We start from the raw sequence: 27,993 nt of genomic DNA on the forward strand, positions 1-27,993 counted from the left end.
GACAGTGATGGTACAGGAGAGCTGAAGGTACTTGGAGAATGGAATGATAAGAAAGGGAAAATGAGCAATCAAAGAAACTGTGTTGTAGTTGGTGCAGAATGATCTTCTACTCGCAAAAAAAAGGAAAGAACAAGATGGAGATCTGGTGGCAGGAGAAAGAGAGAAATGATAAGTTGATGTCACTGTTCTTCCATTCCATTCAGCAGTAGCTTCCTCAGAGAATGCATGAACTATAATAGCTGGCCATTTATTTCCTGGAGGTCCATGACTAGAAAACCAGTAGGGCCTCACTGGGCCAGAAGGGCCTGTTCTGCGCTGTATCTATAAATAAAGAAATTAAAACACTAATGAGAGAAATGAAAATAGAAGATGTTGGAGATACTGGTGAGATCAAGCAGTATGTGTGTGTGTGGCGAGAAACAGCATTAATGTGTCATTATTAGAATCAGTTCATTTGCCTTTAAAGAATTATATTTGCTACCTAGAGTCAACAGTCCACCATTGTCAGTCATGCAAGACCCAGGTGGAGACTCAGGAATACCGTCGCTCTCAGATGTAGAAGGATTTTTCATTGCCGTTTCTGTAACAATTTTGTTTTACCAGTCAGGGTTGTTAGCCCTGAGCTGAACCCGAAGCACCGGTGCACCACTCTTAGCCTGGCCTCTACCCTTTGACCTGTTGGCATGGGTGACACCATCAGGAGCCAAAACATAAAGGCCCGACTCCAACCAACATAACCCTGCAGGTCATTAAGGCACACAAGCCTCTAAAGCACAAGAAGCTTGTGGTCCTCTTGGAGGAGGGTCCTTAATCTGAAACATTAATTCAGTTACTCTGACGACAGATAATGACTGACTTGCATTTTATATCTTATATTGCACTTCAGCATTTAAAATTTTTAATATTTCAAGTGCTTCCAATATTGTGTTCAAATATTATGTCATTGTGTCAAACCATTGCCTGTGTTGACCATTTGAGAGTGAATATTTTAAACTATTTGAAAAGCCCGTAACTATTTAGAATTTCTGTGTTATGTCACAGAAATTATCCGGATTTGATCACTCACACTCATTGCACTTCTCACTAGTTTGTTAAATAATAACAATTAGTTATTAATGGACTGTGATTGCGATGAGAAATCTGTATCTAAAGTTTTGCAAGATAAGAAACCAGCATTAGTGAGATGGTGGACATGCACAGTGGTTCTAGATATAACTGCTGAACTTTGGTGAATTGTTGGAACTTATAGAGTATGTAAAACATTTGTATTGCAAGAGATCTTGGTGTAAAATGAACCTAGGGTAGAAAGAATTGTCAGTGGTATTGACTTGTTGTCAAGATATAACAAGATACAGCTAAAAGCTATAAACACAAGAGATTCTGCAGATGCTGGAAATCCAGAGTACACAGAGAAAATGTTGGAGGAACTCAGCAGGTCAGGCATGGGAGATACTAACAGTCGATGTTTCAGGCTGAGATTCTTCATCAGAACTGGAATGGAAAGTGGAGAACTCCAGAACAGAAAGATGGTGGAAGGGAAGGAGAGTAGCAAGAAGGTGATAGGTGAAGTCAGGTGGGTAGGAAAGGTAAAGGGTTAGTAGAAGAGGAAAGTGGACTATAGGAGAAAGAGGCAGCAGGGGAGGTGATAGGCAGGTGAGAAAAGGAAAGAGGCCCGAGTGGTGAATGGAAGAAAAGGATAGAAGGAGGGAAGACATTTTTACCGGAAGGAGAAATCAAAGTTCATGCCACCAGGATGGAAGGTATCCAGATGGAATATAAGGTGTTGCTCCTCCACCCTGAGAGCGGCCTCATCCTAGCACTGGAGGAGGCCATGTGGGAACAGGAATGAGGATCAGAATTAAAACGTTTGGCCTCCAGCAAGTTCTGCTTCTGGCGGATAGTGCAGAGGTGCTCGATGAAGCGGTCCTCCAATTTACAACCGGTCTCACCACTGTAGAGCAGGTAGCATTGAGAGCACCAGGTACAGGGGACAACCAAGCAGTTTTGCAGGTGATGTGTTGCCTCACATGGAAGCACTGTTTAAGGCCCTGAATGGAGATGAGGGAGGAGTTGTATGGGCAAGTGTAGCACTTTGTCAGCTTGCAGTGATAAGTACCAGGAGGGAGATTAGTGGGGATGAACGAATGGACAAGGGAATCACGGAGGAGTAATCCATGTAGATTTAAGAGAGTGGGGAAGGGGAAAGTAAACTTGTGTCTGGTGGCAGAATCCTTTTGAAGATGGCACCTACATCTTTGCAACAAGGTGGATGTTTTGTGTATGTGATGGAAACTAATTTGCACTTTGAGCAGGGAGATGAGCTGTTGAGTGATATCACAAACAAGAGAAAATCTGCAAATGCTGGAAATCCAAGCAACACACACAAAATGCTGGAGGAACTCAGCAGGTCAGACAGCATCTATGGAAATGAGTACATTCAACCCTGTGTTGACTGCTTACTCTTTTCCATAGATACTGCCCGGCCTGCTTATTTCCTCCGGCATTTTGTATGTGTTGCTTGGATTTCCAGCATCTGCAGATTTCCTCATGTTTGCTTTGTAAAAAGTCTGCTTGCATTTATTTCCTCCGGCATTTTGTTTGTGTTTTGCTGAGAGTTATGACTGTTTGTACTTCATTGTGGCCACAGCTCACTCTTAGCCAGAAGAAATAGAGGACAACATATCACCCATTTTTAAGGCAAGACATGGGAGTTCAACAACTGAATTATTGCAGAATTAGAAAGGTTTAAAATATTAAAATAAAATGTCAACAAAAAAGAAGTAATGATGCATCGGTTGTATAGCTGACACCAAGGGTTCCTTTGTCAGGATCTGGGTGTTTGATTGTATTATATTCAATGAGGAGGACTTAAATAAGTACAGAACTCTGCCCTGCAGAAATAACCTCAATCTCGGTATCTAATGTATTCTGAGGCCAGCTTCTACCCTACTCTTAAACAGACTTTTGTACAGTAAGTTGGTCTCTTGGCCACACGATCTACCTCACTATGATCTTACATTTGATTACCTGCACTGCACCTTCAGGGACTCTTTCATCTCATGTTCTCACTATTTATTGCTTTTCAAATTTATTATTATTTCTTTCTTTTTGTATTTGCACAATTTGTTGCCTTTTGTACACTGGCTGAACACACAGGTTGGTAGAGTCCTTCAGTGATTCTGTTAAGGTTGCTGTTCAGGGGATTTATTGAGTATGCCCACAAGACAATGAATCTCAAGCTTGTACATGATGGTATATACATATAATAAATTTACTTTGAACTTTGAAGTTTTCAGTAACTTTCACACCTTATTTTGCATTATTAATTGTTTTACCTTACTCTAGCTCGATACACTATGTACTGATTTGATCTGTATAAACAAGGCAAGCTTGTCACAACCACTGAACACATTTTCACCTCCCTCCCCCCCCCCCCCCCCACTACCGCTTTCCACAGGGATCGCTCCCTCTATCCATTCTTCTCTGCCCACTGATCCCCCTCCCGGCACTTACCCCCACAAGTGCTACACCTGCCCATTCACCTCCTCCCTCGCCCCAAGTCTTTCCAGGTAAGGCAATACTTCACCTATGAGTTTGTCAGCATCATCTACTGTATCCGGTCCTCCTGATGCAGCCTCCTCTCCATTGCTGAGACCTAAGGTATATTGGGGCACTACTGTACTGAGCACCTTTGCTCTGTCCACAACTAGCAGGATTTCCTGTTGGCCAACCATTTTAATTCCACTCCCCATTCCCAGTCTGACATGTCAGTCCATGGTCTTCTCTACTGTTCTCTCAGGTTGGAGGAGCAACATCTGATATTCTGTCTGTGTTGCCTTCAACCTGACAGCAAGAACATCAATTTCTCTTACTTCTGGTAATTCCTCCCCACCCCATCATTTTCCATTCCCCATTTTGACTCCACCTGCATTTCATCTCCACTAGTGCCCCTCCTACTTCCTTTTCTCCCATGGTCCACTTTCCTCTCTTATCAGATTCCTTCTTCTTTAGCCCTTTACCTTTTCACCTATCACCTCCCAGTTTCTCACTTCATTACCCCTCCCCTACCCATGTACCTTCCCCCTAACGTGGTCTGACCTAACACGTGCCAGCTAGTACCTCATCCCCTCCAGCACCTTCCTATACAGGCTTGTGCACCCTTCCTTTCCAGTTCTGATGGCCCAAAACACAAACTGTTTATTTCCCTCCATAAATGCTCCCTGACCTGGTGAGTTCCTCCAGCATTTTGTCTTCTGGCATCAGAATATATATCTTGTATATATATCTTGGTACATGTGACAATATTAAATCAATATCACTGACAATTCTTTGCTACTCCAGGTTCTGAGTTGCCATAGTCACTCTCAAATGGTCAACACAGACAATGGTCTGATAGCAATGAAACACTCAAATTGTCAATTACTTCAAATAAAAACTCAGACAAATAGGAACAGCAGGTTCTACTAAACAGATTATGATCTAGTAAAAGCACACAATGCTGGCAGAACTCAGCAGGCCAGACAGCATCTATGGGAGAAAGGTAGTGACGACGTTTCGGGTCGAAACCCTTCATCAGGAGTGAAGTGTTACGAACCCCGTAACTAGGTCACTTACCAGCAAAGATAGAGAGGTCCATTGAAGTCTGATGGTACTATTTTTAACAGTATTTATTAGTAAAAATACACAAAAATAATATCAATGCAAATAAACAGATAATATACATCGTCAATACTAAATATAAAAGTGCGGGTATAATAATAATCAATAAGAAATAAGCTCTATCGTTGTCTAGGGGATAATGAATTGTCCAATGGAAATATAAAGTTCACTCAGTTCATGCAGGCTGCAGCCTTTGGGGACCGCTGGGATTGCAATGGTTGGAGAGAGAGAGAGATTTGGAGAAAAACTTGCCGATTCCTTTTATGATTTTGATCCGTCAGAGTCTCGTTGGGGTAGCTGTTCATTTGTGGCCTCTCCTTTAGCTAAACCGTTCTTCCGTGGCGAGCCCGCCAATCCCAGACAAAGGGAAAGGACGCACACGAGCCCCACACCGGCTGTCGCTATTAAACACTGTCACGGGATTTCTAGCGTTTCTCCTGGTGCGTCTAAAGGGGTTGTTCCCCAGACCCTCTTTTATCCTTACTCACGGGGTCTCAGATGTCAATCAGGTTGGGATGATACAATCGCTCAACCAGCCCACTCTGGTTGTCCCCTGAGGGACTTCAATGAATAGTACAGTACTCAATACACAATTCTGTCTCCAAGAGACAATGGCCGTTCTCAGTGGCTTTGTTTTGCTGAGGCCAGGACACATTCCAAACCTTGTGGATTCTCTCTCATTTCCTGGGTCCCAGACCTGAATTAATAGTGATCTTGTGATTCTGAAAAAGGAGGGGGTGACTTTGTACCCTTCAGCCCCTCAGAGTTGTGGCACATTTGTAACAGAAGTAACATGGGATGGTAGAGGGGGGATAAGAAGTGGGGGGAGGGATGAAGTAGAGAGCTGGGAAGTGATAGGCTGAAGGGAAATGGACTAGGGGGAAGGTGGAGAATTATGGGAAATAAAAGAGAAAGAAAGGTGGGGCTGAGGTGAGATTATAGTGAGGGGGAAAAAGAGAGAGGAAGAGAACCAGACTAAAATTATAGATAGGGATGGGGTAAAGGGGAGGCAGGGGTATCAACTGAGGTCTGTGAGTTTGATGTTCATGCCGGCAGGTAGGAGGCTACCTAGGTGGGAGATAAGGTATTGCTCCATCGACCTGCGTGTGGCCTCATCTTGATGGTAGAGAAGGCCATGGACAGACATATTGGAGTGGGAGTGGTCTGTGGAATTGAAGTGTGTGGCCACAGGGAGATCCCGCCACTGCTGGAGGACTGAGCGCCGGTGTTCGCCAAAACGGTCTGATTACAGATCCAACGTATAATCCTCCGTAACTTCCACCACCTCCTACAGGATCCCACCACCAGACACATCTTCCCCTCCCCCCCTACTCTTGGCATTCCGCAGGGATCACTCCCTACGCGACTCCCTTGTCCGTTCATTCCCCCCCCCCCCCATCTCTCCCTACCGACCTCCCTCCAGGCACTTATCCCTGCAAACTGAAGAAGTGCTACACCTGCCCCCACACTTCTTCCCTCACCACCATCCTAGGCCCCAGACAGTCCTTTCAGGTGAGGCACCACTTCACCTGCGAGTCAACTGGGGTGATGTACTGTATCCGGTGCTCCGGATGTGGCCACTTATACATTGGGGAGACTCGCCACAGACTGGGACTCCCACTCCGATATGTCTGTCCATGGCCTCCTCTACCGTCAAGATAAGGTCACACGCAGGTTGATGGAGCAATACCTTATTTCCCACCTCGGTAGCCTCCTACCTGCCAGCATGAACATTCAACTCATAGACCTCCGTTGATACCCCTGCCCCCCCCCCCACCCCATCCCTATCTATAATTTTAGTCTGGTTCTCTTCCTCTCTCTTTTCCCCCCTCACTATAATCTCACCTCAGCCCCACCTTTCTTTCTCTTTTATTTCTCATAATTCTCCACCTTCCCCCTAGCCCATTTCCCTTCAGCCTATCACTTCCCAGCTCTCTACTTCATCCCTCCCCCCACTTCTTATCCCCCCTCGACCATCCCATGTTACTTCACTCCTGATGAAGGGTTTCGGCCCGAAACGTCGTCACTACCTCCTCCCATAGATCTTGTCTGGCCTGCTGAGTTCTGCCAGCATTGTGTGTTTTTACTTATTTCCAGCATCTGCAGATTCACTCGTGTTGCCTTATGATCTAGTAACACCTCTTAATGTTCAAGGTCATTTAGCTTGCAGCAACTTTCAAACATGAACAAGGATGTAATGCTGAGACTTCTTAAAGCACTGGTGAGCCCTCACTTGGAGTATTGTGAGCAGTTTTGGGCGCCTTATTTTAGAAAGGATGTGCTGAAAGTGGAGACGGTTCATTTTTCATTTTCAATCTTTTTTTATTAATTTTCCAACAGAGAAAAAGATATAAATCAGAGGAGAAGTTTTAGCAAACACATAATACAAAAAACGTAAAAACACCAGAATATATACTGTCACGGTCAATTGAATATAATATTAAGCAACACACACAAAATGCTGGTGGAACACAGCAGGCCAGGCAGCATCTATAGGGAGAAGCACTGTCGATGTTTCGGGCCAAGACCCTTCGTCAGTCCTGTTCCACCAGCATTTTGTGTGTGTTGTTTGAATTTCCAGCATCTGCAGATTTCCTTGTGTTTGCTCTCATAATATTAAGCTATTGTATATAGTATATATACTGTCACGGTCAATTGAATATAATATTGAACTATTGTATACAAACAAGAAACCACAACTCCTCCTGGCAAATCATAAAGAGAAAAAAAAGATTGGAAATTTTATTAATAAGGAGAAAAAAAAACCCTGCTAAACTAACCTAAAACAAAAAAAAAGATTGGGCAGTCCATTTGAGGATAAAATTAGAAAAAAAGAGGAAAGAAAACATCCTTCTAGTCATCTCCAGAGACGGTTCAAACAACTCCACAAAAATGATTCCATATGAAGAGTGTTTGATGGCTCTGGGCCTGTATTCACTAGAATTCAGAAAAATGAGGGGTGACCTCATTGAAACCTATCGAACGGCGAAAGGCCTTGATAGACTGGATGTGGAGAACCCTCTCTATTGTTTCCTATCGTGGGAGAGTCTAAGACCAGAGGACACAACCTCAGAATAGAGGGGCATCCTTTTAGAAGAGATGAGGAGGAATTTCTTTATCCAGAGTGTGGTGAATCTGTGGAACTCTTTGCCCCAGGCAGCTCTGGAGGCCAAACCTTTATGTATATTTAAAGAAGAGGTTGGTAGATTCTTGATTTGTCAGGGCATGAAGGGATACAGGGAGAAGGGAGGAGATTGGGACTGAGAGGGACATGATGAAATGGTGGAGCAGACTGGATGGGCCAAGTGGCCTAATTCTACTCCTTTATCTTCTGGTCTTATGAACACAAAATGCATGCATGCCTGGAGCATGTAAGGAAAATGCGTAGGACTTCCCTGAAGATAAAACAAGAAACAAAATGACTGTAACATTTTTGTGGTGGAGGAGCAGTTCATAACTCTGCTAGTTAATATTGTGTCTCTCCACTCAGCAAGTTTCAGCACTGGTCCAGCTCTGAGCCATACGGTCCCAGCAAGGCTTTTCCGTGCCCCGTGTGTTCTTTTACTCCACAGAATTCTATCATTAATAACCTTCCCTTTGCCACATCTTTCGTACAGAAGTGAATTGTGTACCTAAACTGTTTGCACACTGCTGCTACCAAGAACTCGTCAGTTCCCAATCACAATCTCAGTCAACATGGTATTTTGAATATCCAAGTAGCTTCTCATTGTCAATGGCCAAGAGTTTCCAAAAATGAGAATCAGTTTTAAAATCACTGGCAGGCATATGTTTTGAGATTTGTTGTTTTGTGGCAGCAGTACATTGCAATGCATAATAATAAAAACTGTGAATTATAGTAAGAGGGGGAAGAAGCTGTTCCTGAATCGTTGAGGTTGAATCCTTCAGATTCCTGTACCTCCTGTACTCTATCACTTCAAGACAGAGAATTTATTATATTCCCCTTTCTACATAATACTTGGCTAGCTCACTTCTTTCCGTTGCATGATTCCATTCTCTTTTTTTTGCTTTTGGTCTATCATTTCTTTCATTAATCAAACACGCTATGTGGGTCATTTCTGGTCATCGGTAAATGTTGCTTTTGAATTTGTTGCTTGTTTTCTTCTGGTGAGCCTCGTCGGAGTTGCTGTGGTACCTTTTAATAATGAAATCAGCACCATGTGGCTGTCAACGTTGATTCCTGCCTTCATTCGTTATGGTATATCCTCGGCCATGTTGATATTTGTCTTGTGGCATTGAGTAATTGAATGTCTTTCTCACGGCAAATCCCCCACTGATTGGGCAGGTTCCGCTGAAACGGAGTCCATAAGGCCAATAGACATTAAAGCAGATAAATCTGCTCTGTCATTCCATCATGGCCGATCTATTATTCCTCTCAACCCCATTCTCTTGCCTTCTCCCTGTTGTGGTGGGATAGAAAATATATATACTTGATTTAAACCAGTGGTTCCCAAAGAGTGCAATGTTGCCCAGCGGCGGTGGGAGTTTTGAAGGGGCAATAAAAATAAAGGAGGCTCTTGAATTCAGGGAGGTTTACAGGCTTAATTTAAGAAATTAATTACTTATTATAAGTATTTGATCTTCAGTGATTCATAATTGATTACAATGATCACCTAATGTCTGGCTAACACTTTGCTCGAAACATATCATAGTCATGAACTATCCGGGCCTGAAATGTCGACTGTTTACACTCTAAAATTGCTGATGAAAATTGTTTTACTATAATTAAATAAAGGACTGATTTTATTCGTAGCTTAAAGTAGATTTGAATGATTTTTGTATTATTTGTCACTGCTTTGTATTTTTGGTTCCTGTTGTCTTTAACTGTGCATCGTAAATCAAAAATCCTTTATAATTTTAATATAATGGCTGGAAAGGAAGAGGGAGTGCTGGCATGTGGTCTGGAAGCCAGGGGGGTAGTAGCACAAAACGGTTTGGGAAGCCCCACTTCTGCAGCTGACCAGTAGAGATTGATGATTGATAGAAGGTGTGCTGAGCTGATAGAGATCTATGCAGCATGAATTGCAACATCGCTGCAAGCACCCACATCCTCAGCAGTGTTCTTCCTCGTAACAGCTCCAACAGTCACTTGAAAGCAGGCCGTGCAGCCTACCGGATCCACGGCAGCCACCACACTCCCACTTCACACCAGAAGCACAAGAGGTTCTGCAGATGCTGGAAATCCTTAGCAAGAGCAACAACCACAAAAAGCTGTAAGCAGTCTGCACATTCTCCCCCCGACAGTACTCTGGTTTGCTCCTACATTCCAAAGGTGAATGCATTAGGAGCTTAATTGGTCACATGGGTATAATTGGATGGGGTGTGCTCTTTGAGCCAGAATGGACTGTTAGAATGCTGTATCTCTAAATAAAATATACTCTTCAGGCAGTATCTATTGAGAGGAGTAAACAGCTGACATTTTAAAAAATATCCCCGTATTCCAATGAACTCCTCCAAGTTCTACAAGTAGGGGTGTAGTTGTTAGGGCAGCACGGTAGCATAGTGGTTAGCACAAAGCCTTACAGTACAGGTGACCTGGGTTCAATTCCCACTGCTGCCTGTGAAGAGATTTACATTCTCCCAGTGACCACGTGAGTTTCCTCCGGATTCTCAAGTTTCTGCTCACAGACCTAAAACGTACCGGTTGGTAGGTTAATTGGTCATTGTAAAATTAGGCCTGGATTAAATCGGGGTTTGCTGGGTAGTGCAGCACAAAGAGCAGGAAGGGCCTACTTTGCGATGTAACTCAATCAATCAATATATATTTATTGTGACTTATTGAGCTGCCAGCCCGCATGTTCCACAGAGAGAACGTACAAACCCCACACAGTTAGTACGGGAGGCCAGGATTGAGCACACACTCAATCTGCAGCTCGACCAAGCTGTGCCATTTTAATGCCCACTCTCTCCAGAGTGACCTGGGGCAGACTGGCAGACAAACTCCTTATAGAGAGCAGCGGGAACGGAAACCCTGTCAGTAATCGCTGGCGCAGTAAAGTATTGTGCTGTTACGCTCTTGCGTTTATCACAGCTACTGTTCACTTTATTTGTAAGAAGCTGTGCGGTCATTAGATACCATGGGGCATATGGTATTGAAGGCCATTGAGTGCCTACAGCACCCACCATTCATTGTGACAGTGAGTAACCCAGATTTAATATGCTGTCCGCATCACCCGAATGGGCAAAAGGGAACTTAGTATTATGATCCCCCTGGCTGAATTTGAAAGTTAAGCAATTTATCTTCCAGGAAAACCCAGAATGTTTCAGTTTACTTTTCACTTTGTTAATAAACGTACACATTTTGTTGCTTTGACTATGGTTTGTAGAGCTTTACCTGGTCTGCGGCAGGTTGCTGTATGTGACTTTGCTCCAGGAGAATTATTTGTCATTTGGTATAATATGTAAGATTACATTATTGGATGAAATCTGACCATAAGGCTGAACTGAGGCAGCAGGGTCCAGGCCCCAGAGCATCCCGAAGTAACTGAACCCAACGTTTGGACAATTTAAGGCCGGGCCAGATTGAAAATGTCAGGGTGTTGGGGTCAGAGGCGAGGGAGAGGTTGGTTCTGCTTGTTGCTGCACGACATTTACTCAGCTCTGCGCTAAACCAGGGTCTGGGGACGGACTTTCTGTGGACTTTAGTTCTAAACACTATTTGCTTTCTTTTATTGTTAGTACATTTTGGGGGTTTGACAGTTTTTTATCGGTTCATTTTGGTTTCTTTGTTTAGTGGCTGCCTGTCAGGAAACAAATCACAAGGTTCTTTGATAATAAATGCTCTTTGTACTTTCAACATAAGACCATTTTTTTAAACAAAACTATTGAAGTTTATTGACATCATATGTACACAAGATGCAGTGAGACAATATTTACAAGACAGTAAGTATACTCAATTTAAAATACGGTTACTGCCGTCTATAAAACCGTCTATATCCCAGGGTACATAAGACATAGGAGCAGAATTTAAGTCTTTTGGCCTCTGGGTTTACTCTGCAGTTCTATCTTGGTTGATTTAATTTCCCTCTCAACCTCATACTCCTCCCTTCTTCTGGTAACCTTTGACATTCTGACTAATCCGCTTTAAGTATATGACGGCCTCATTAGCTGCCTGTGGCAATGAATTCCACAGATTCAGCACCCTCTAGCTGAAGAAATTCCTCCTTATCTCTGTTTTAAAGGGACATCCTTCTATTCTGTGGCTGTGCCCGCTGGTCCTAGACTCCCCCACTACAGGAAACATCCACTCCACATCCACTCTATCTAGGCCTTTCAACATTCAATATGTAACAGCATTAGCTGCAAAAAAAATTTAAAATAATAATTTAAATGTTACATTTGTGAAAATAGTATTCACAATACGTTTTACATTTTGTACAATAAGTTATTTGTGAAACTAAAGAAGAGTGATTTGATATTCATTCAATCAAAATACTAATGACAATACTGAGCAATGCAATGTAGCTGACTTTAAATCAACAACCGTGTCAGGACATTTCTAACAGATTTCTATTCAAAAGTTTTAAGGCATAATTGGGAAATGATGCAGTGGTGTAGTATAATTTATAAAGACTAATAACTTTGATGACACAAAGGTTGGAGGTGTTGTGGATAGCGTGGAGGGCTGTCAGAGTTTACAGTGGGACATTGATAGGATGCAAAACTGGGTTGGGAAGTGGCAGATGGAGTTCAACCCAGATAAGTGTGAAGTGGTTCATTTTGATAGATCAAATATGATGACAGAATATAATATTCATGATAAGACTTTTGGCAGTGTGGAGGATCAGAGGGATCTTGGGGTCGGAATCCATAGGACGTTCAAAGCAGCTGAGCGGGTTGACTTTGTGGTTAAGAAGGCATATGGTGTACTGGCCTTCATCAATCGTGGAATTGAATTTAGGAGCCAAGAGGTAATATTGCAGCTATATAGGACCCTGGTCAGACCTCTCTTGGAGCACTGTGCTCAGTTCTGGTCTGGGTGCAGTGGATCACCCAGATCCACTCCTCCAACTGTCCATCACCTCCTTAAGCCCCAAATCATCCAGATCCACTCCTCCAACTGTCCATCACCTCCTCCCCAAATCACCCAGATCCACTCCTCCAACTGTCCATCACCTCCTTATCCCCCAAATCACCCAGATCCACTCCTCCAACTGTCCATCACCTCTTCTCCAAATCACCCAGATCCACTCCTCCAACTGTCCATCACCTCCTCCCCAAATCACCCAGATCCACTCCTCCAACTGTCCATCACCTCCTCCCCAAATCACCCAGATCCACTCCTTCAACTGTCCATCACCTCCTCCCCAAATCACCCAGATCCACTCCTCCAACTGTCCATCACCTCCTCCCCAAATCACCCAGATCCACTCCTCCAACTGTCCATCACCTCCTTATCCCCCAAATCACCCAGATCCACTCCTCCAACTGTCCATCACCTCTTCTCCAAATCACCCAGATCCACTCCTCCAACTGTCCATCACCTCTTCCCCAAATCACCCAGATCCACTCCTCCAACTGTCCATCACCTCCTCATCCCCCAAATCACCCAGATCCACTCCTCCAACTGTCCATCACCTCTTCCCCAAATCACCCAGATCCACTCCTCCAACTGTCCATCACCTCTTCTCCAAATCACCCAGATCCACTCCTCCAACTGTCCATCACCTCCTCCCCAAATCACCCAGATCCACTCCTCCAACTGTCCATCACCTCTTCTCCAAATCACCCAGATCCACTCCTCCAACTGTCCATCATCTCTTCTCCAAATCACCCAGATCCACTCCTCCAACTGTCCATCACCTCTTCTCCAAATCACCCAGATCCACTCCTCCAACTGTCCATCACCTCTTCCCCAAATCACCCAGATCCACTCCTCCAACTGTCCATCACCTCCTCCCCAAATCACCCAGATCCACTCCTCCAACTGTCCATCACCTCCTCCCCAAATCACCCAGATCCGCTCCTCCAACTGTCCATCACCTCCTCATCCCCCAAATCACCCAGATCCACTCCTCCAACTGTCCATCATCTCCTCCTCTCCAAGTCACTCAGATCCACTCCTCCAACTGTCCATCACCTCCTCCCCAAATCACCCAGATCCACTCCTCCAACTGTCCATCACCTCCTCCTCCCCAAATCACCCAGATCCGCTCCTCCAACTGTCCATCACCTCCTCCCCAAATCACCCAGATCCACTCCTCCAACTGTCCATCACCTCCTCCCCAAATCACCCAGATCCACTCCTCCAACTGTCCATCACCTCCTCCCCAAATCACCCAGATCCACTCCTCCAACTGTCCATCACCTCCTCCTCCCCAAATCACCCAGATCCGCTCCTCCAACTGTCCATCACCTCCTCCCCAAATCACCCAGATCCGCTCCTCCAACTGTCCATCACCTCCTCCCCAAATCACCCAGATCCGCTCCTCCAACTGTCCATCACCTCCTCCCCAAATCACCCAGATCCACTCCTCCAACTGTCCATCACCTCTTCTCCAAATCACCCAGATCCACTCCTCCAACTGTCCATCACCTCTTCTCCAAATCACCCAGATCCACTCCTCCAACTGTCCATCACCTCCTCCCCAAATCACCCAGATCCACTCCTCCAACTGTCCATCACCTCCTCCCCAAATCACCCAGATCCACTCCTTCAACTGTCCATCACCTCCTCCCCAAATCACCCAGATCCACTCCTCCAACTGTCCATTACCTCCTCCCCAAATCACCCAGATCCACTCCTCCAACTGTCCATCACCTCCTTATCCCCCAAATCACCCAGATCCACTCCTCCAACTGTCCATCACCTCTTCTCCAAATCACCCAGATCCACTCCTCCAACTGTCCATCACCTCTTCCCCAAATCACCCAGATCCACTCCTCCAACTGTCCATCACCTCCTCATCCCCCAAATCATCCAGATCCACTCCTCCAACTGTCCATCACCTCTTCTCCAAATCATCCAGATCCACTCCTCCAACTGTCCATCACCTCCTCCCCAAATCACCCAGATCCGCTCCTCCAACTGTCCATCACCTCCTCCCCAAATCACCCAGATCCGCTCCTCCAACTGTCCATCACCTCCTTATCCCCCAAATCACCCAGATCCACTCCTCCAACTGTCCATCACCTCTTCTCCAAATCACCCAGATCCACTCCTTCAACTGTCCATCACCTCCTCATCCCCCAAATCACCCAGATCCACTCCTCCAACTGTCCATCACCTCCTTATCCCCCAAATCACCCAGATCCACTCCTCCAACTGTCCATCATCTCTTCTCCAAATCACCCAGATCCACTCCTCCAACTGTCCATCATCTCTTCTCCAAATCACCCAGATCCACTCCTTCAACTGTCCATCACCTCCTCATCCCCCAAATCACCCAGATCCACTCCTCCAACTGTCCATCACCTCCTTATCCCTCAAATCACCCAGATCCACTCCTCCAACTGTCCATCACCTCCTCCCCAAATCACCCAGATCCACTCCTCCAACTGTCCATCACCTCCTCCTCCCCAAATCACCCAGATCCACTCCTCCAACTGTCCATCACCTCCTCCCCAAATCACCCAGATCCACTCCTCCAACTGTCCATCACCTCCTCCTCCCCAAATCACCCAGATCCACTCCTCCAACTGTCCATCACCTCCTTATCCCCCAAATCACCCAGATCCACTCCTCCAACTGTCCATCATCTCTTCTCCAAATCACCCAGATCCACTCCTCCAACTGTCCATCATCTCTTCTCCAAATCACCCAGATCCACTCCTCCAACTGTCCATCATCTCTTCTCCAAATCACCCAGATCCACTCCTTCAACTGTCCATCACCTCCTCATCCCCCAAATCACCCAGATCCACTCCTCCAACTGTCCATCACCTCCTTATCCCTCAAATCACCCAGATCCACTCCTCCAACTGTCCATCACCTCCTCCCCAAATCACCCAGATCCACTCCTCCAACTGTCCATCACCTCCTCCTCCCCAAATCACCCAGATCCACTCCTCCAACTGTCCATCACCTCTTCCCCAAATCACCCAGATCCATTCCTCCAACTGTCCCCCTCTAGTAAGTTTCCTCACTACAGGAAGGTTGTGAAACCATAGAAAGGGTGCAAAGGAGATTTACAAGGATGTTGCCTGGATTGGGGAGCATGCCTTATGAAACCAGGTTGAGTGAACTCGGCCGTTTCTCCTTGGAGTGACAAAGGATGAGAGGTGACCTGATAGAGGTGTATAAGATGATGAGAGGCATTGATCGTGTGGATAGTCAGAGGCTTTTTCCCACGGCTGAAATGGTGGCCACAAGAGGACACAGGTTTAAGGTGCTGGGGGAGTAGGTACAGAGGAGATGTCAGGGGTAAGTTTTTTACTCAGAGAGCAGTGAGTGTGTGGAATGGGCTGCTGGCAATGGTGGTGGGGGCGGATACGATAGGGTCTTTTAAGAGACTTTTGGATGGGTACATGGAGCTTAGAAAAATAGAGGGCTATAGGTAAGCCTAGTAATTTCTAAGGTAGGGACATGTTCGGCACAACTTTGTGGGCCGAAAGGCCTGTATTGTGCTGTAGGTTTTCTATGTTTCTATGTAACCTGCTATTTAAAGAAAGGTTCTTCATACAAAGTCAATTGTGCAGTAAACATCAAGAGATGAAGTGATACACATAGTGAGATGGGAGTGGTCCTGTCTGCCAAATGCTTTGCATTGTGTTTGTGTACTTCTATTCAGCAGTACTCAAGCAGGTCACATTTCATTTTGTGCTAAGAATAGTAACCATGTTTTTAAAATGACATCTTTATTATCTAAATTCTGGAAAGGTTGCCGCCATGGTAGCGGTCAGCATGAGACTATTACAGCTCAGGGCATTGGAGTTCAGAGTTCAGTTCCAGCATCTCTGTACACCCTCCCTGTGGAATGTGTGGGTTTTCCCTGGGTGCCCCAGTTTCCTCCCACTGTCCACAAACATGCGGAGTAGGTTAATTGGTTATTGTAAATTTGCCAAGAGATTATGAGAGAGTTAATCAGGGGTTACTGGATCAGCGGGGCTGGGAGGGCCGAAAGGGCCTACTGTATCTCTAAATAAAATAAATTGAGTTAGGAAGCCTGTATTGGCCTTAACATGTATAATTTTGTTAAGCTCTATCCATCCAAGTCTCCTGTGTCAACCCATGTATACCTAAATATCGAAGTGCATCCTATTGGTGTGGTGATTACCTTGATTATGGGCTTTCCTCCTTCAGACCAACCCACCTCCTCCCCTCTCCAACCTGCTGTAAATGTAAGTGGAATCTGCATATTTTCATTGTTGCAAATGTACTACCTGGGACCATTCACTCATTATGTGCCATGTTGTTTGACATGAATGATTGTGCTCCTGGCTAAGCAGGTGCTACACCTTGCCCAAGGGTGACATGCATGCTAATGGAGGGAAGGAGCACCTTACACCTCCTTTGGTAGAGACGTATCTCCACCCTGTACCCTTACAGTGAGACCATAATACCAGAAGACTTCTGACGTAGGAGCATAATCAGACCACTCGACACATCTTTAGGGAGAGGTGTCTCAGAAAGGCAGCGTCCATTATTAAGGACCCCCAGCACCCAGGGCATGCCCTTTTCTCACTGTCCAGGTAGGAGATACAGGACACACGCCTGAAGGCACACACTCAGCGATTCAGGAACAGCTTCTTCCCCTCTGCCATCCGATTCCTGAATGGACATTGAAGCTTTGGACACTAACTCGCTTTTTTTTAATATACAGTATCTGTTTTTGCACATTTTTAAAAATCTATTCAATATACGTAATTGATTTACTTGTTTGTTTATTATGTTTTATTTTATTTATTATTTTTTCTTTCTCTGCTAGATTATGTATTGCATTGAACTACTGCTGCCAAGTTAACAAATTTCACATCATGTGCCGATGATAATAAACCTGATTCTGATTCTGATTCTGACATCGAGTCTGTTCCATCAATCCATCAGGGCTGATTTATTGTTTCTCTCAATCCCTTCTCTTGCCTTCTCCCCATAAATTTTGACACCCTGTGTGGTAAACTATGTATACCTGTCTGGACACGCCCCTCTGCTGACTGTTCCTGTGGCTCCTCCCACAGACCCCTGTATAAAGGCGATTGGAGGCACTGCTCCTCCCTCAGTCTCCGAGATGTCGTGGTCCCTTTTGCTGCTAATAAAAGCCTATCGTTCACCTTCCATCTCCGAGAGTTATTGATGGTGCATCACCCTGACTAACCACCTTAAATTACCCAATGATTTAGCCTCCATAGCCGCCTGTGGCAATGAATTCCACAGATTCACCACCCTCTGGATGACGAAATTTTTCCTCACCTCTGTTCTAAAGGAATGTTCCTTGTATTCTGAGGCTGTGCCTTCTGATCCTATACTCCCCCACTGTAAGATCCTCTTCACATCCACTCTATCTCGGCCTTACAATATTTAATAAGTTTCAATGAGATGCCCCCTCATTATTTGAGAATAAGAGGTCAGTTATTTAAAACAGAGTTGAGGAAGAGCTTCTTCTCCCAGAGAGTTGTGGAGGTGTGGAATGCACTGCCTCGGAAGACGGTGGAGGCCAATTCTCTGGATGCTTTCAAGAAGGAGCTGGATAGATATCTGATGGATAGGGGAATCAAGGGATATGGGGACAAGGCAGGGATTGGGTATTGATAGTGAATGATCAGCCATGATCTCAGAATGGCGGTGCAGACTTGAGGGGCTGAATGGTCTACTTCTGCACCTATTGTCTATTGTCTATTATTCTAAACTCCAGTGAGTACAGGCCCAGAGCCATCAAACACTCCTGATATATTAACCTTTTTGTTCCTAGGATCATTCTCATGGACTTTCTCAGCACATCCTTTATAAGGGACCCAAAACTGCTCACAATACTCAAAAATAAGTGTGCTACGTTATATAAAAAAAACTTGTGACATTCTTTAAAGCATGGGTTCCCAACCCTTTTTTTTAATGCCATGAACCTCCACCATGAACTGAGGAGTCTGTGGACCCCAGGTTGAGAAACCCTGCTTAAAAGGATTTAACCACCTCAGAGAATTATTAAAGATCCAGTCATCTGTAACTGATTCATGGAGTCCGGAATTTGGCTGCTTAATGACAGTCTTGGTGATAAACTCTTTCCTCAGCTTCTCTGTTATAACAACAGCTTGGCCAGTCTACTGAACTACTTGATCAGCACTCAAGCTTAACCGACAAGAGCAAGATAACTTATCTCCTATGCATGAGCTAATAACCACTTTAGATATAGTTTATTGCACTGAAGAAGTAAGGTACATTTAAGTAGCAAGTTTCATGACATCTGAAAACATTTCAAGTATTTTGCAAAGTGATGATGTCAGAATTTTACAGTGTGAAATGAGGTCCTTCAGCCCAGCTCATCCATGCTGACGAAGTTGCCCTATCTAAACTCATCCATTTTCCTGCATTTGGCCCACATTACTCTAAACCAGGGTACCCGATCTGTTCTGAATTTAATATTTCAGTAACATTTGAGTAATCTTGTATATATTGGTTGTTTAATCATTTCTGTTTGTTTAAAGAATTCATTGTGGGTTATACATATAAATATATGAATTGCACAGGTCTCATGAATTTCATGTCTCATTTAAAGTAACCATGAAGTTATACTCACATTTTGGACTCCTGTATCTTCCTTTTGAATTAATTTAATGTTTTAAAGTTACAGAACATTACATATCTGAGGTCCATGGGCCCTTTGCTCACTAGTATTGATCCATGGCATAAAACCATTAGGGAATCCCTACTCTAAACCTTCCTTTCCTAACCCAGCACCTGTCCAAATACCTTTTAAATTGTACCTGCTTCTACCATTTCCTCTGGCAATTCTTTCCATATATTCTCCACCCTTTGTGTGTAAAACTTGCCCTTCAAATCCCATTGTGTAGGATTCCCTCAAGGTTAATTTACAGAATGAGGATTTGGTAGACTTGGAGACCAAAGTCAACATGGTTTCCTTAAAGGAAAATCCTACCTGACAAATCTATTGGAATTTTTTTGAACTTGCAGGATAGACAAAGGAGGGTCAGTAGATGTTGTTTACTTGGATTTTCAGAAGGCCTTTGACAAGGTGCCACTCATGAAGTTGATTAATAAGGTAAGATCCCATGGTATTACAGAAAAGCATAGGTAGAAGATTGGCTGACTGGTAGGGGGAAAGCGTGGAAGTGAGGTGGGCCTATTCTAGTCGGCTGCTGGTGACTAATGGTGTGCCACGGGGATTGGTATTTGGACCATTTCTTTTCACATCATATCTCAGAGATTTGGAAGATGGGATTGATGGCTTTGTGACCACATTTGCGGACGGTATAAAGATAGGTGGAGAAGCAGGTGGTGTTGAGGACATAGGGAGTCTGCAGAAGGACTTTGAGAGATTGGGAGAATGAGCAAAGAAGAGGCAGATGGAATACAGTGTTGGGAAGTGTGTGTCATGCACTTTGGTAGAAGGAATAAAGGTGAAGACCGATTTTCTAAGCAGGCAGAAAATTCAAAAATCAGAGATGCAAAGGGACTTGGGAGTCCTTGTGCAGAATGCCCTAAAGGTTATCTTGCAGGTTGAGTCACTGGTGAGGAAGGCAAATGCAATGTTAGCAATCACTTTGAGAGGACTAGAATATAAAAGCAAGGATGAAATGTTGAGACCTTGGAAAGCACTGGTGAGGCCTCACTTGGAGTATTGTGAGCAGTTTTAGGCCTCTTGTTTAAGAAAGGATGTGCTGACATTGGAGAGCATTCAAAAGAGGTTCATGAAAATAATTCCAGGATTGAAAGGCTTATCGTATGAGGAGCTCTGGGCCTGTACTCACGGCAATTCAAAAGAATGACAGGTGGCCTCATTGAAACCTATCGAATGGTGAAAGGCCTTTATCGAATGGATGTGGAGAGCATGTTTCCTATGGTGGGAAGGGACGGCCTCAGAATAGAGGGATGTCCTTTTAGAACAGAAATTTCTTTTGGAAGAGAGCAGTGAATCTGTGGAATTCATTGCCACAGGTGGCTGTAGAGGCCAGGACACTGGGTATATTTAAGGCAGAGGTTGATAGATTCTTGATTAGTCAGTAAATTAAGAGATACAGGGAGAAGGCAGGAGATTCGGGCAAAGAGGGAAAATGGATCAGCTAGAATGAAAATGCGGAGAAGACTCAGTGCACCAAATAGCCTAATTCTATTCCGATATCTTATGGTCTTAAAATCATTGCCCTCTCACTTTGAACCAATGTCTTCTAGCTTTAGACTTCCCTGCTGTTATAGAAAGGCTGTAACTTTTAGAAAATATTTTCTTTCATAAGGTTATGTAACAAAGTTTAAATGGAAGAGAAAATGCTTTATACAATGGAGAGTCTCAGCTTGCACTACTATTTGCCACAATAGTATATAATGCTGGCTTTCTAAATACTATTCTATTTAGAAGAGACACTTTCTATGTCTCTTATGATTTTATAAATTTCTAAATTGTTACACTCTAGGAAAGTGGCCATTGAAGGTCAGAATACCTCAGCCGATGCCAATGTGCACCATTCTTTGTTTTGCTTCTGAGGTCTGTCTTCTGTGGTTCCTAGACACGGAGCTCTACAGAGAGCAAGAACAGTTTCACATCCACTACTGCTGCTTGATAATTATTTCCTGTCAGGCATGAACCACAGGAACACTTAGAAACATAGAAACAGAATTGCTACAGCACAATACAGGCACTTCAGTCCTTACCTTAGAAATTACTAGACTTCCCCATAGCTCCATGTACCTATCTAAAAGTCTCATAAAAGACCCTATGGTATGCACCTCCACCACAGTTGCTGGCAGCCCATTCTACACACTCACCACTCTCAGAGTAAAAAACTTACCCTTGACATCTCCTCTGTACCTACTCCCCCAGCACCTTAAACCTGTGTCCTCTTGTGACCACCATTTCAGCACTGGGAAAAAGCCTCTGACTATCCACATGATCAATGCCTCTCATCATCTTATACACCTCTATCAGGTAACCTTTCATCCTCCGTCGCTCCAAGGAGAAAAGGCCGAGTTCACTCAACCTGCTTTCATAAGACATGCTCCCCAATCCAGGCAGCATCCTTGTAAATCTCCTCTGCACCCTTTCTGTTTCTACATCCTTCCTATAGTGTGGCGACCAGAACTGAGCACAGTACCCCAAGTGGGGTCTGACCAGGGTCCTATATAGCTGCAACATTACCTCTCGGCTCTTAAACTCAATTCCACGATTGATGAAGGCCAATACACCGTATGCCTTCTTAGCCACAGAGTCAACCTGCGCAGCTACTTTGAGTGTCCAATGGACTCAGACCCCAAGATCCCTCTGATCCTCCACACTGCCAAGAGTCTTACCATTAATACTACATTTTGTCATCATATTTGACCTACCAAAATGATCCACTTCACACTTATCTGGGTTGAACTCCATCTGCCACTTCCCAGCCCAGTTCTGCATCCTATCAATGTCCCGCTGTAACCTCTGACAGCCCTCCACACTATCCACAACACCTGTTATCAGCGAACTTACTAACCCATCCCTCCACTTCCTCATCCAGGTCATTTATAAAAATCACAAAGAGTAAGGGTCCCAGAACAGATCCCTGAGGCACACCACTGGTCACTGACCTCCATGCAGAATATGAACCGTCTACCACCACTCTTTGCCTTCTGTGGGCAAGCCAGTTCTGGATCCACAAAGCAATGTCCCCTTGGATCCCATGCCTCTTTACTTTCTCAAAAAGCCTTGCATGGGGTACCTTATCAAATGCCTTGCTGAAATCCATATACGCTACATCTACTGCTCTTCCTTCATCAATGTGTTTAGTCACATCCTCAAAAAAATTCAGTCAGGCTCGTAAGGCACGACCTGCCCTTGACAAAGCCATGCTGACTATTCCAAATCATATTATGCCTCTCCAAATGTTCATAAATCCTGCCTCTCCGGATCTCCTCCATCAACTTACCAACCACTGAAGTAAGACTCACTGGTCTATAATTTCCTGGGCTTTCTCTACTCGCTTCCTTGAATAAAAGAACAACATCCGCAACCCTCCAATCCTCCAGAACCTCTCCCGTCCCCATTGATGATTCAAAGATCATCGCCAGAGGCTCAGGAATCTCCTCCCTCACCTCCCACAATATCCTGGGGTACATCTCATCTGGTCCCGGTGACCTACCCAACTTGATGCTTTCCAAAAGCTCCAGCACATCCTCTTTCTTAACATCTATATGCTCAAGCTTTTCAGTCTGCTGCAAGTCATCACTACAATCACCAACATTCTCTTCCATAGTGAATACTGAATGTACTAAAGTATTCATTAAGTACCTCTGCTGTTTCCTCCGGTTCCATACACACTTTCCTACTGTCACACTCGATAGGACCTGTTCTTTCACGTCTTATCCTCTTGCACTTCACGTACTTGTAGAATGCCTTTGGGTTTTCCTTAATCCTGCCCGCCAAGGACTTCTCATGGTCCCTTCTGGCTCTCCTAATTTCCTTTTTAAGCTTCTTCCTGTTAGCCTTATAATCTTCAGGATCCCTAACATTACCTAACTCTCTGAACCTTTTGTAAGCTTTTCATTTCTTCTTGACTAGATTAATTACAGCCTTTGTATACCACGGTTCTTGTACCCTACCATAACTTCCCAGTCTCATTGGAACATACCTATACAGAACTCTACACAAATATCCCCTGAACATTTGCCACATTTCTTCCAAACTTTTCCCTGAGAACATCTGTTCCCAAGTTAAGCTTCCAATTTCCTGCCTGATAGCCTCATAATTCCCTTTACTCCAATTAAATGCTTTTCTAACTTATCTGTTCCTATCTCTCTCCAATGCTATTGTAAAGGAGATAGAATTATGATCACTCTTTCTAAAATCCTCTCCCACTGTGAGATCTGACAACTGACCAGGTTCATTTCCCAATACCAAATCAAGTACAGCCTCTCCTCTTGTAGGTTTATCTGTAGGAGAGGGTGAAGAGAAGATTTACCAGGATGTTGCCTGGATTGGAAAACAAGTCTTATGAGGCAAGATTAGCAGAGCTGGGAATTTTCTCTGTGGAGAGTAGAAGGATGACAGGTGACTTGATAAAAGTCTACAAGATTATGAGAGGCATAGATAGGGTTGATAGTCAGTACCTGTTTCCCAGGGCACCAACAGCAAACACCAGAAGGCATATGTACAAAATTAAGAGAGAGAAGTTTAGGGGAGACATCAGGGGTGAGTTTTTTACACAGAGGGTTGTGGGTTCCTGGAATGACTTGCCAGGGATGGTTGTGGAGGCTAAAACATTAGGGGTATTTAAGAGCCTCTTGGACAGACACATAAATGAAAGAAAAATAGAGGGTTACGGGGTAGTGTGGGTTTAGTACTTTTTTTAAGGACTATATGGGTCGGCACAACATCGAGGGCTGAAGGGCCTGTACTGTGCTGTAGTATTCTAGTGTTCTAGTATTAACATAGTGTAAGTGTGAGGTGTAGAATGATTCAAAAATTAAAAGTACATTTATCAAAGTATGCATGCAGTATACAACCCTGAGATTCATAGAAACATAGAAAACCTACAGCATAATACAGGCCCTTTGTCCCACAATGCTGTGCCAAACATGTACTTACTTTAGAAATTTCTGTTGGTTATCTATAGCCCTCCATTTTTCAAAGCTCCATGTCCCTATCCAGGTGCATCTTCAAAAACCCTATTGTATCTGCTCCACCACAGTTGCTGGCAACCCGTTCCACGCACTCACCACTTCATCTTCCCTACAGGCAGCCACGAAACAAAAAAAACGTGGAACCTGTTCACCACATAAGTCAGCTGTATAGTTCTATTGTACCAGGACATCACAAAAAGCAGAAACTAGTAAAATGAAAAAAATTCACTGGAGCAAACCGGACTGTGCAAAGGTTTTTGGCACAAATGTTTATAGCTAGATGCCTAGAAATTTTGCACAGTACTGTATTTGTCAGTGTGGAGCAGAGAGTGAGTTTGTAAATCTGGCAGGAGCAAAGGATGTTGGGAATGGCAAAGATGGAGTACTGCAGTAGAGGTGTGGGACAGGTGGCAGAGATGGAGTGCCAGAGTGGGGCAGGGGATGGTGCGGGTGCAGACACACCCAGCCCTGAGACAACAGGCAAGGTCATTTGATTCCAAACTATTGATTTATTGATCATTACAGAATGTCTCTCTGATGCTTCCTGCACCCAAAGCAAAAATGATGAAAATGGAAGGGAAATTGTTTCAAACAGTAGGAAATATTTCAGGTTACATTATCACCTGTTGCTGTTCTTTATAATGTTGGTGTTCTGAATTTTATGAATTTTATTTTATTTCATGAAGTGTATTTTATGAATACACTTCTTGGAGTTTTAATAACTTGCTAAATCAATCGTTGTTTATGCTATAGAGTCTTTTCTTTGTAATTATTCAACTTAGGTTATTTTTTTTTTAACCAATTGGACTTTTTGATTGTTTAGTAAAGATGGACCTTGATTATACTGTCTGCCCTCCTTATCTGTGGATTCAACCAACCACGGGTCGGGAAAACCCGGAAGTTCTCTCTCTATCACTCGTTGTTTGAGCATGTACAGACTATTTTTTCTTGTCATTATTCCCTAAACAATACAGAATACCAACTATTTACATAGCACTTACATTGTATTAGGTATTGTAAGTAATCTAGAGGTGATTTAAAAGTATAGGCAGTCCCCGGATTATGAAGGAGTTCCATTCCTGAGTCCGTCTTTAAAACAGATTTGAAACCGGAACAGGTACGTCCAGTATTATTTAGAGTCAGTTAGTCAAACGTTTGTCTTAGTATATAGTATATATTTTACCTTTCTATGCATATAAAACACTTAAGAAACGTATGTATTTCAATAATCAAACCACTGCATTACTTAGTAATAATTGTAGCTTTCATCAGGGCAGGGCTTTTCACATTATCCATTAAAATAGTTCCGATCGTTGACTGACTGTAGCCTAATGCTTTTCCAGTGACCGATGGTGTTTCTCGTCTTTCCGATCGCTTTATTACTTCCACTTTATTTTCAATCATGATCGTGATTATTTTCGTGAACAGAAACACTGTGGATTCAGAGCTGCGCACTAAGACAGGTTAAATAAAGTCCAGGGTTCCGCTGGGTCCTAAAGACCACCATACCGGCACAGGTTAAATAAGGGACTTGAGCATCCGCGATTTTTGGTATCCGCGGGGGTCTCAGAGCCAATCCCCCATGGATAAGAAGGGCCGACTGTATTACTAATTGTCATGGCATGATATATCTTTGTACCTGCAAGTAAAGCACTGCTGTTGCTCAGTCATTTATTGCCTTTGTTTTAGGGTCAAACTCTGGCTAGTGTGCACATCCAGAACTTGATAGTGGTGAGTTTGGATTGTAAGCTCTCATTCTTTCTGCCACATGCTTTGAAATGAACTCTCCTGTGGTTTTCTCAATACAGGTTGAGTTTAATGGAAATGAAGACTCGGTGTTTTTCGCTGACGGTCAACGTCGAATTGACTTCATATTGGTTTACGAAGAGGAGCAGAAGAAACCGGGGGATCAAAAGAGGATGCGATCGATTATAAGCAAAAAGGTATGACCTGCTATTACTTCAGTAGATTTTCCTCCACAGTTAAGTCATAGAGTCATCCAATATGGAAACAGACCCGTTGTCCCATTGTCATCATCATTATGTGCCGTGTTGTATGGTGAAGTCATTCATGGTCACCAAGTCAGCTGATTTAAATGTTTTTCACTTAATTACTGCAATCAGTCATCAATATATTAGCATGATTCCTTTTACAAGTAGAGTTGTCATCATTACCATCGTCATTTGTGCCATGTTGTATCACATGGTCTTCCCATGAGCACTATTGTTCTTGGCAAATTTTTCTATGAAAGTGGTTTGCCATTTTGTTCTTCTGACCAGTGTCTTTATAAGACAGGTGACCCCAGTCATTATCAATACTCTAAATTTAGAGATTGTCTACTTGACGTCAGTTGTCGCATAACCAGGGCTTGTGATATGCACCAGCTACTCGTATGACCATCCACCACCTGTTCCCATGGCACGGACATATCTTAACCCTTCCACCAAACCTCAGCCCAATTCATCCATACCGATTGTGTTGCCCCATGACCCAGTTCCCTCTACCCACATTGGGCCATTTCCCTCAAAACCCTTCCTAACTAATGTAACTAAATGTCTTTTAAATGTTGCTCATCAACCACTATTTCTGGCAGCTCATTCCAATATGCACCACCCTTTGTGTGAAGAAACTGCCCGTGATATCCTTTTTAAATATCTCGCTTCTGATCTGAAACCTATGTTTGCTTTTTTTTAAAACATTCCCTCCCTGGAAAGAAAGTCTATGTGCTTTCACCCTGTCTCTGCCCCTCATGATCAGATATACCTCTGTTAGGTCATCCTGCAAATTCCTACTTAGGGAATACAATCTTAGTCTATACAGTCTCTCCTTTAATTCAGGCCCCTTGGTCCAGGGAACATCCTTGTGAATCTTTTCTGCATTATTTCTAATTTAATAACATCTTTCCTTTCACAGGCTGACCAAATCTGTACACAATATCCCCTCCATATCAAGTCAAGTTTATTGTCATTTCACTATATAATGTTAATGTATATAATGTAATATAATGTATATAATGTTTCTCTGAACCAGGGTGTAAAGCACAGTAATATACAGTACATAACATGCATTACACACAATAACTTATGAAGGCAAGGATAAAATCTGCAGATGAATCATGAATAAATAAATAACTAAAGTGCATTAATATTAAATACTGTAAGATACAGAACAGATTAATCAGTGACACTTCGAATACGATTTGACAGGGAGTTCAGAAGCCTAATGGTCTGAGGGAAGAAACTGTCTCCCAGCCTGACTGCTCTTGTCTTTATGCATTGGAGCCTCCTGCCTGATGGTAGAAAGTCAAAGGGTGTTGGATGGATGGGAGGGATCCTTGATAATACTAAGGGCTCTGCATATGCAGCGCTCCTGATAAGTGTCCCCGATAGATGGAAGGGAGACCCCTGTGATCTTTTCAGCTGTTCTCCTTCCAGTCCGAGGCTTGGTTGCTCCCATACCAGATGGAGATGCAACTTGTCAGGGTGCTGTCAATGGTGCTCTTGTAAAGTTCAGTTATGATGGAAGGTGAGAGCTTTGCTTGTGTCAATCTTCTTATGAAGTGGAGGCATATCTGCGCCTTCTTGTTCAGGGAGGTGATATTAAGGGACCAGGTGAGG

The 27,993-nt window shown here is 43.8% G+C and overlaps 1 protein-coding gene across 2 annotated transcripts in view; it reads left to right on the top strand.

Moving 5' to 3' along the window:
* The window catches only part of ano6 (anoctamin 6), a 174,324-nt gene that overhangs the window by 66,697 nt on the left and 79,634 nt on the right, over window positions 1-27,993 (top strand). For both annotated transcript variants that reach the window (XM_059978490.1, XM_059978491.1), the window contains one exon: window positions 26,185-26,319. In XM_059978490.1, the coding sequence (XP_059834473.1) occupies window positions 26,185-26,319 (135 nt within the window). The remainder of the gene's footprint in view (window positions 1-26,184; window positions 26,320-27,993) is intronic.

Source organism: Hypanus sabinus, chromosome 8 (genome assembly GCF_030144855.1).
Source record: "Hypanus sabinus isolate sHypSab1 chromosome 8, sHypSab1.hap1, whole genome shotgun sequence".
In the NCBI taxonomy this organism is placed as follows: domain Eukaryota; kingdom Metazoa; phylum Chordata; class Chondrichthyes; order Myliobatiformes; family Dasyatidae; genus Hypanus; species Hypanus sabinus.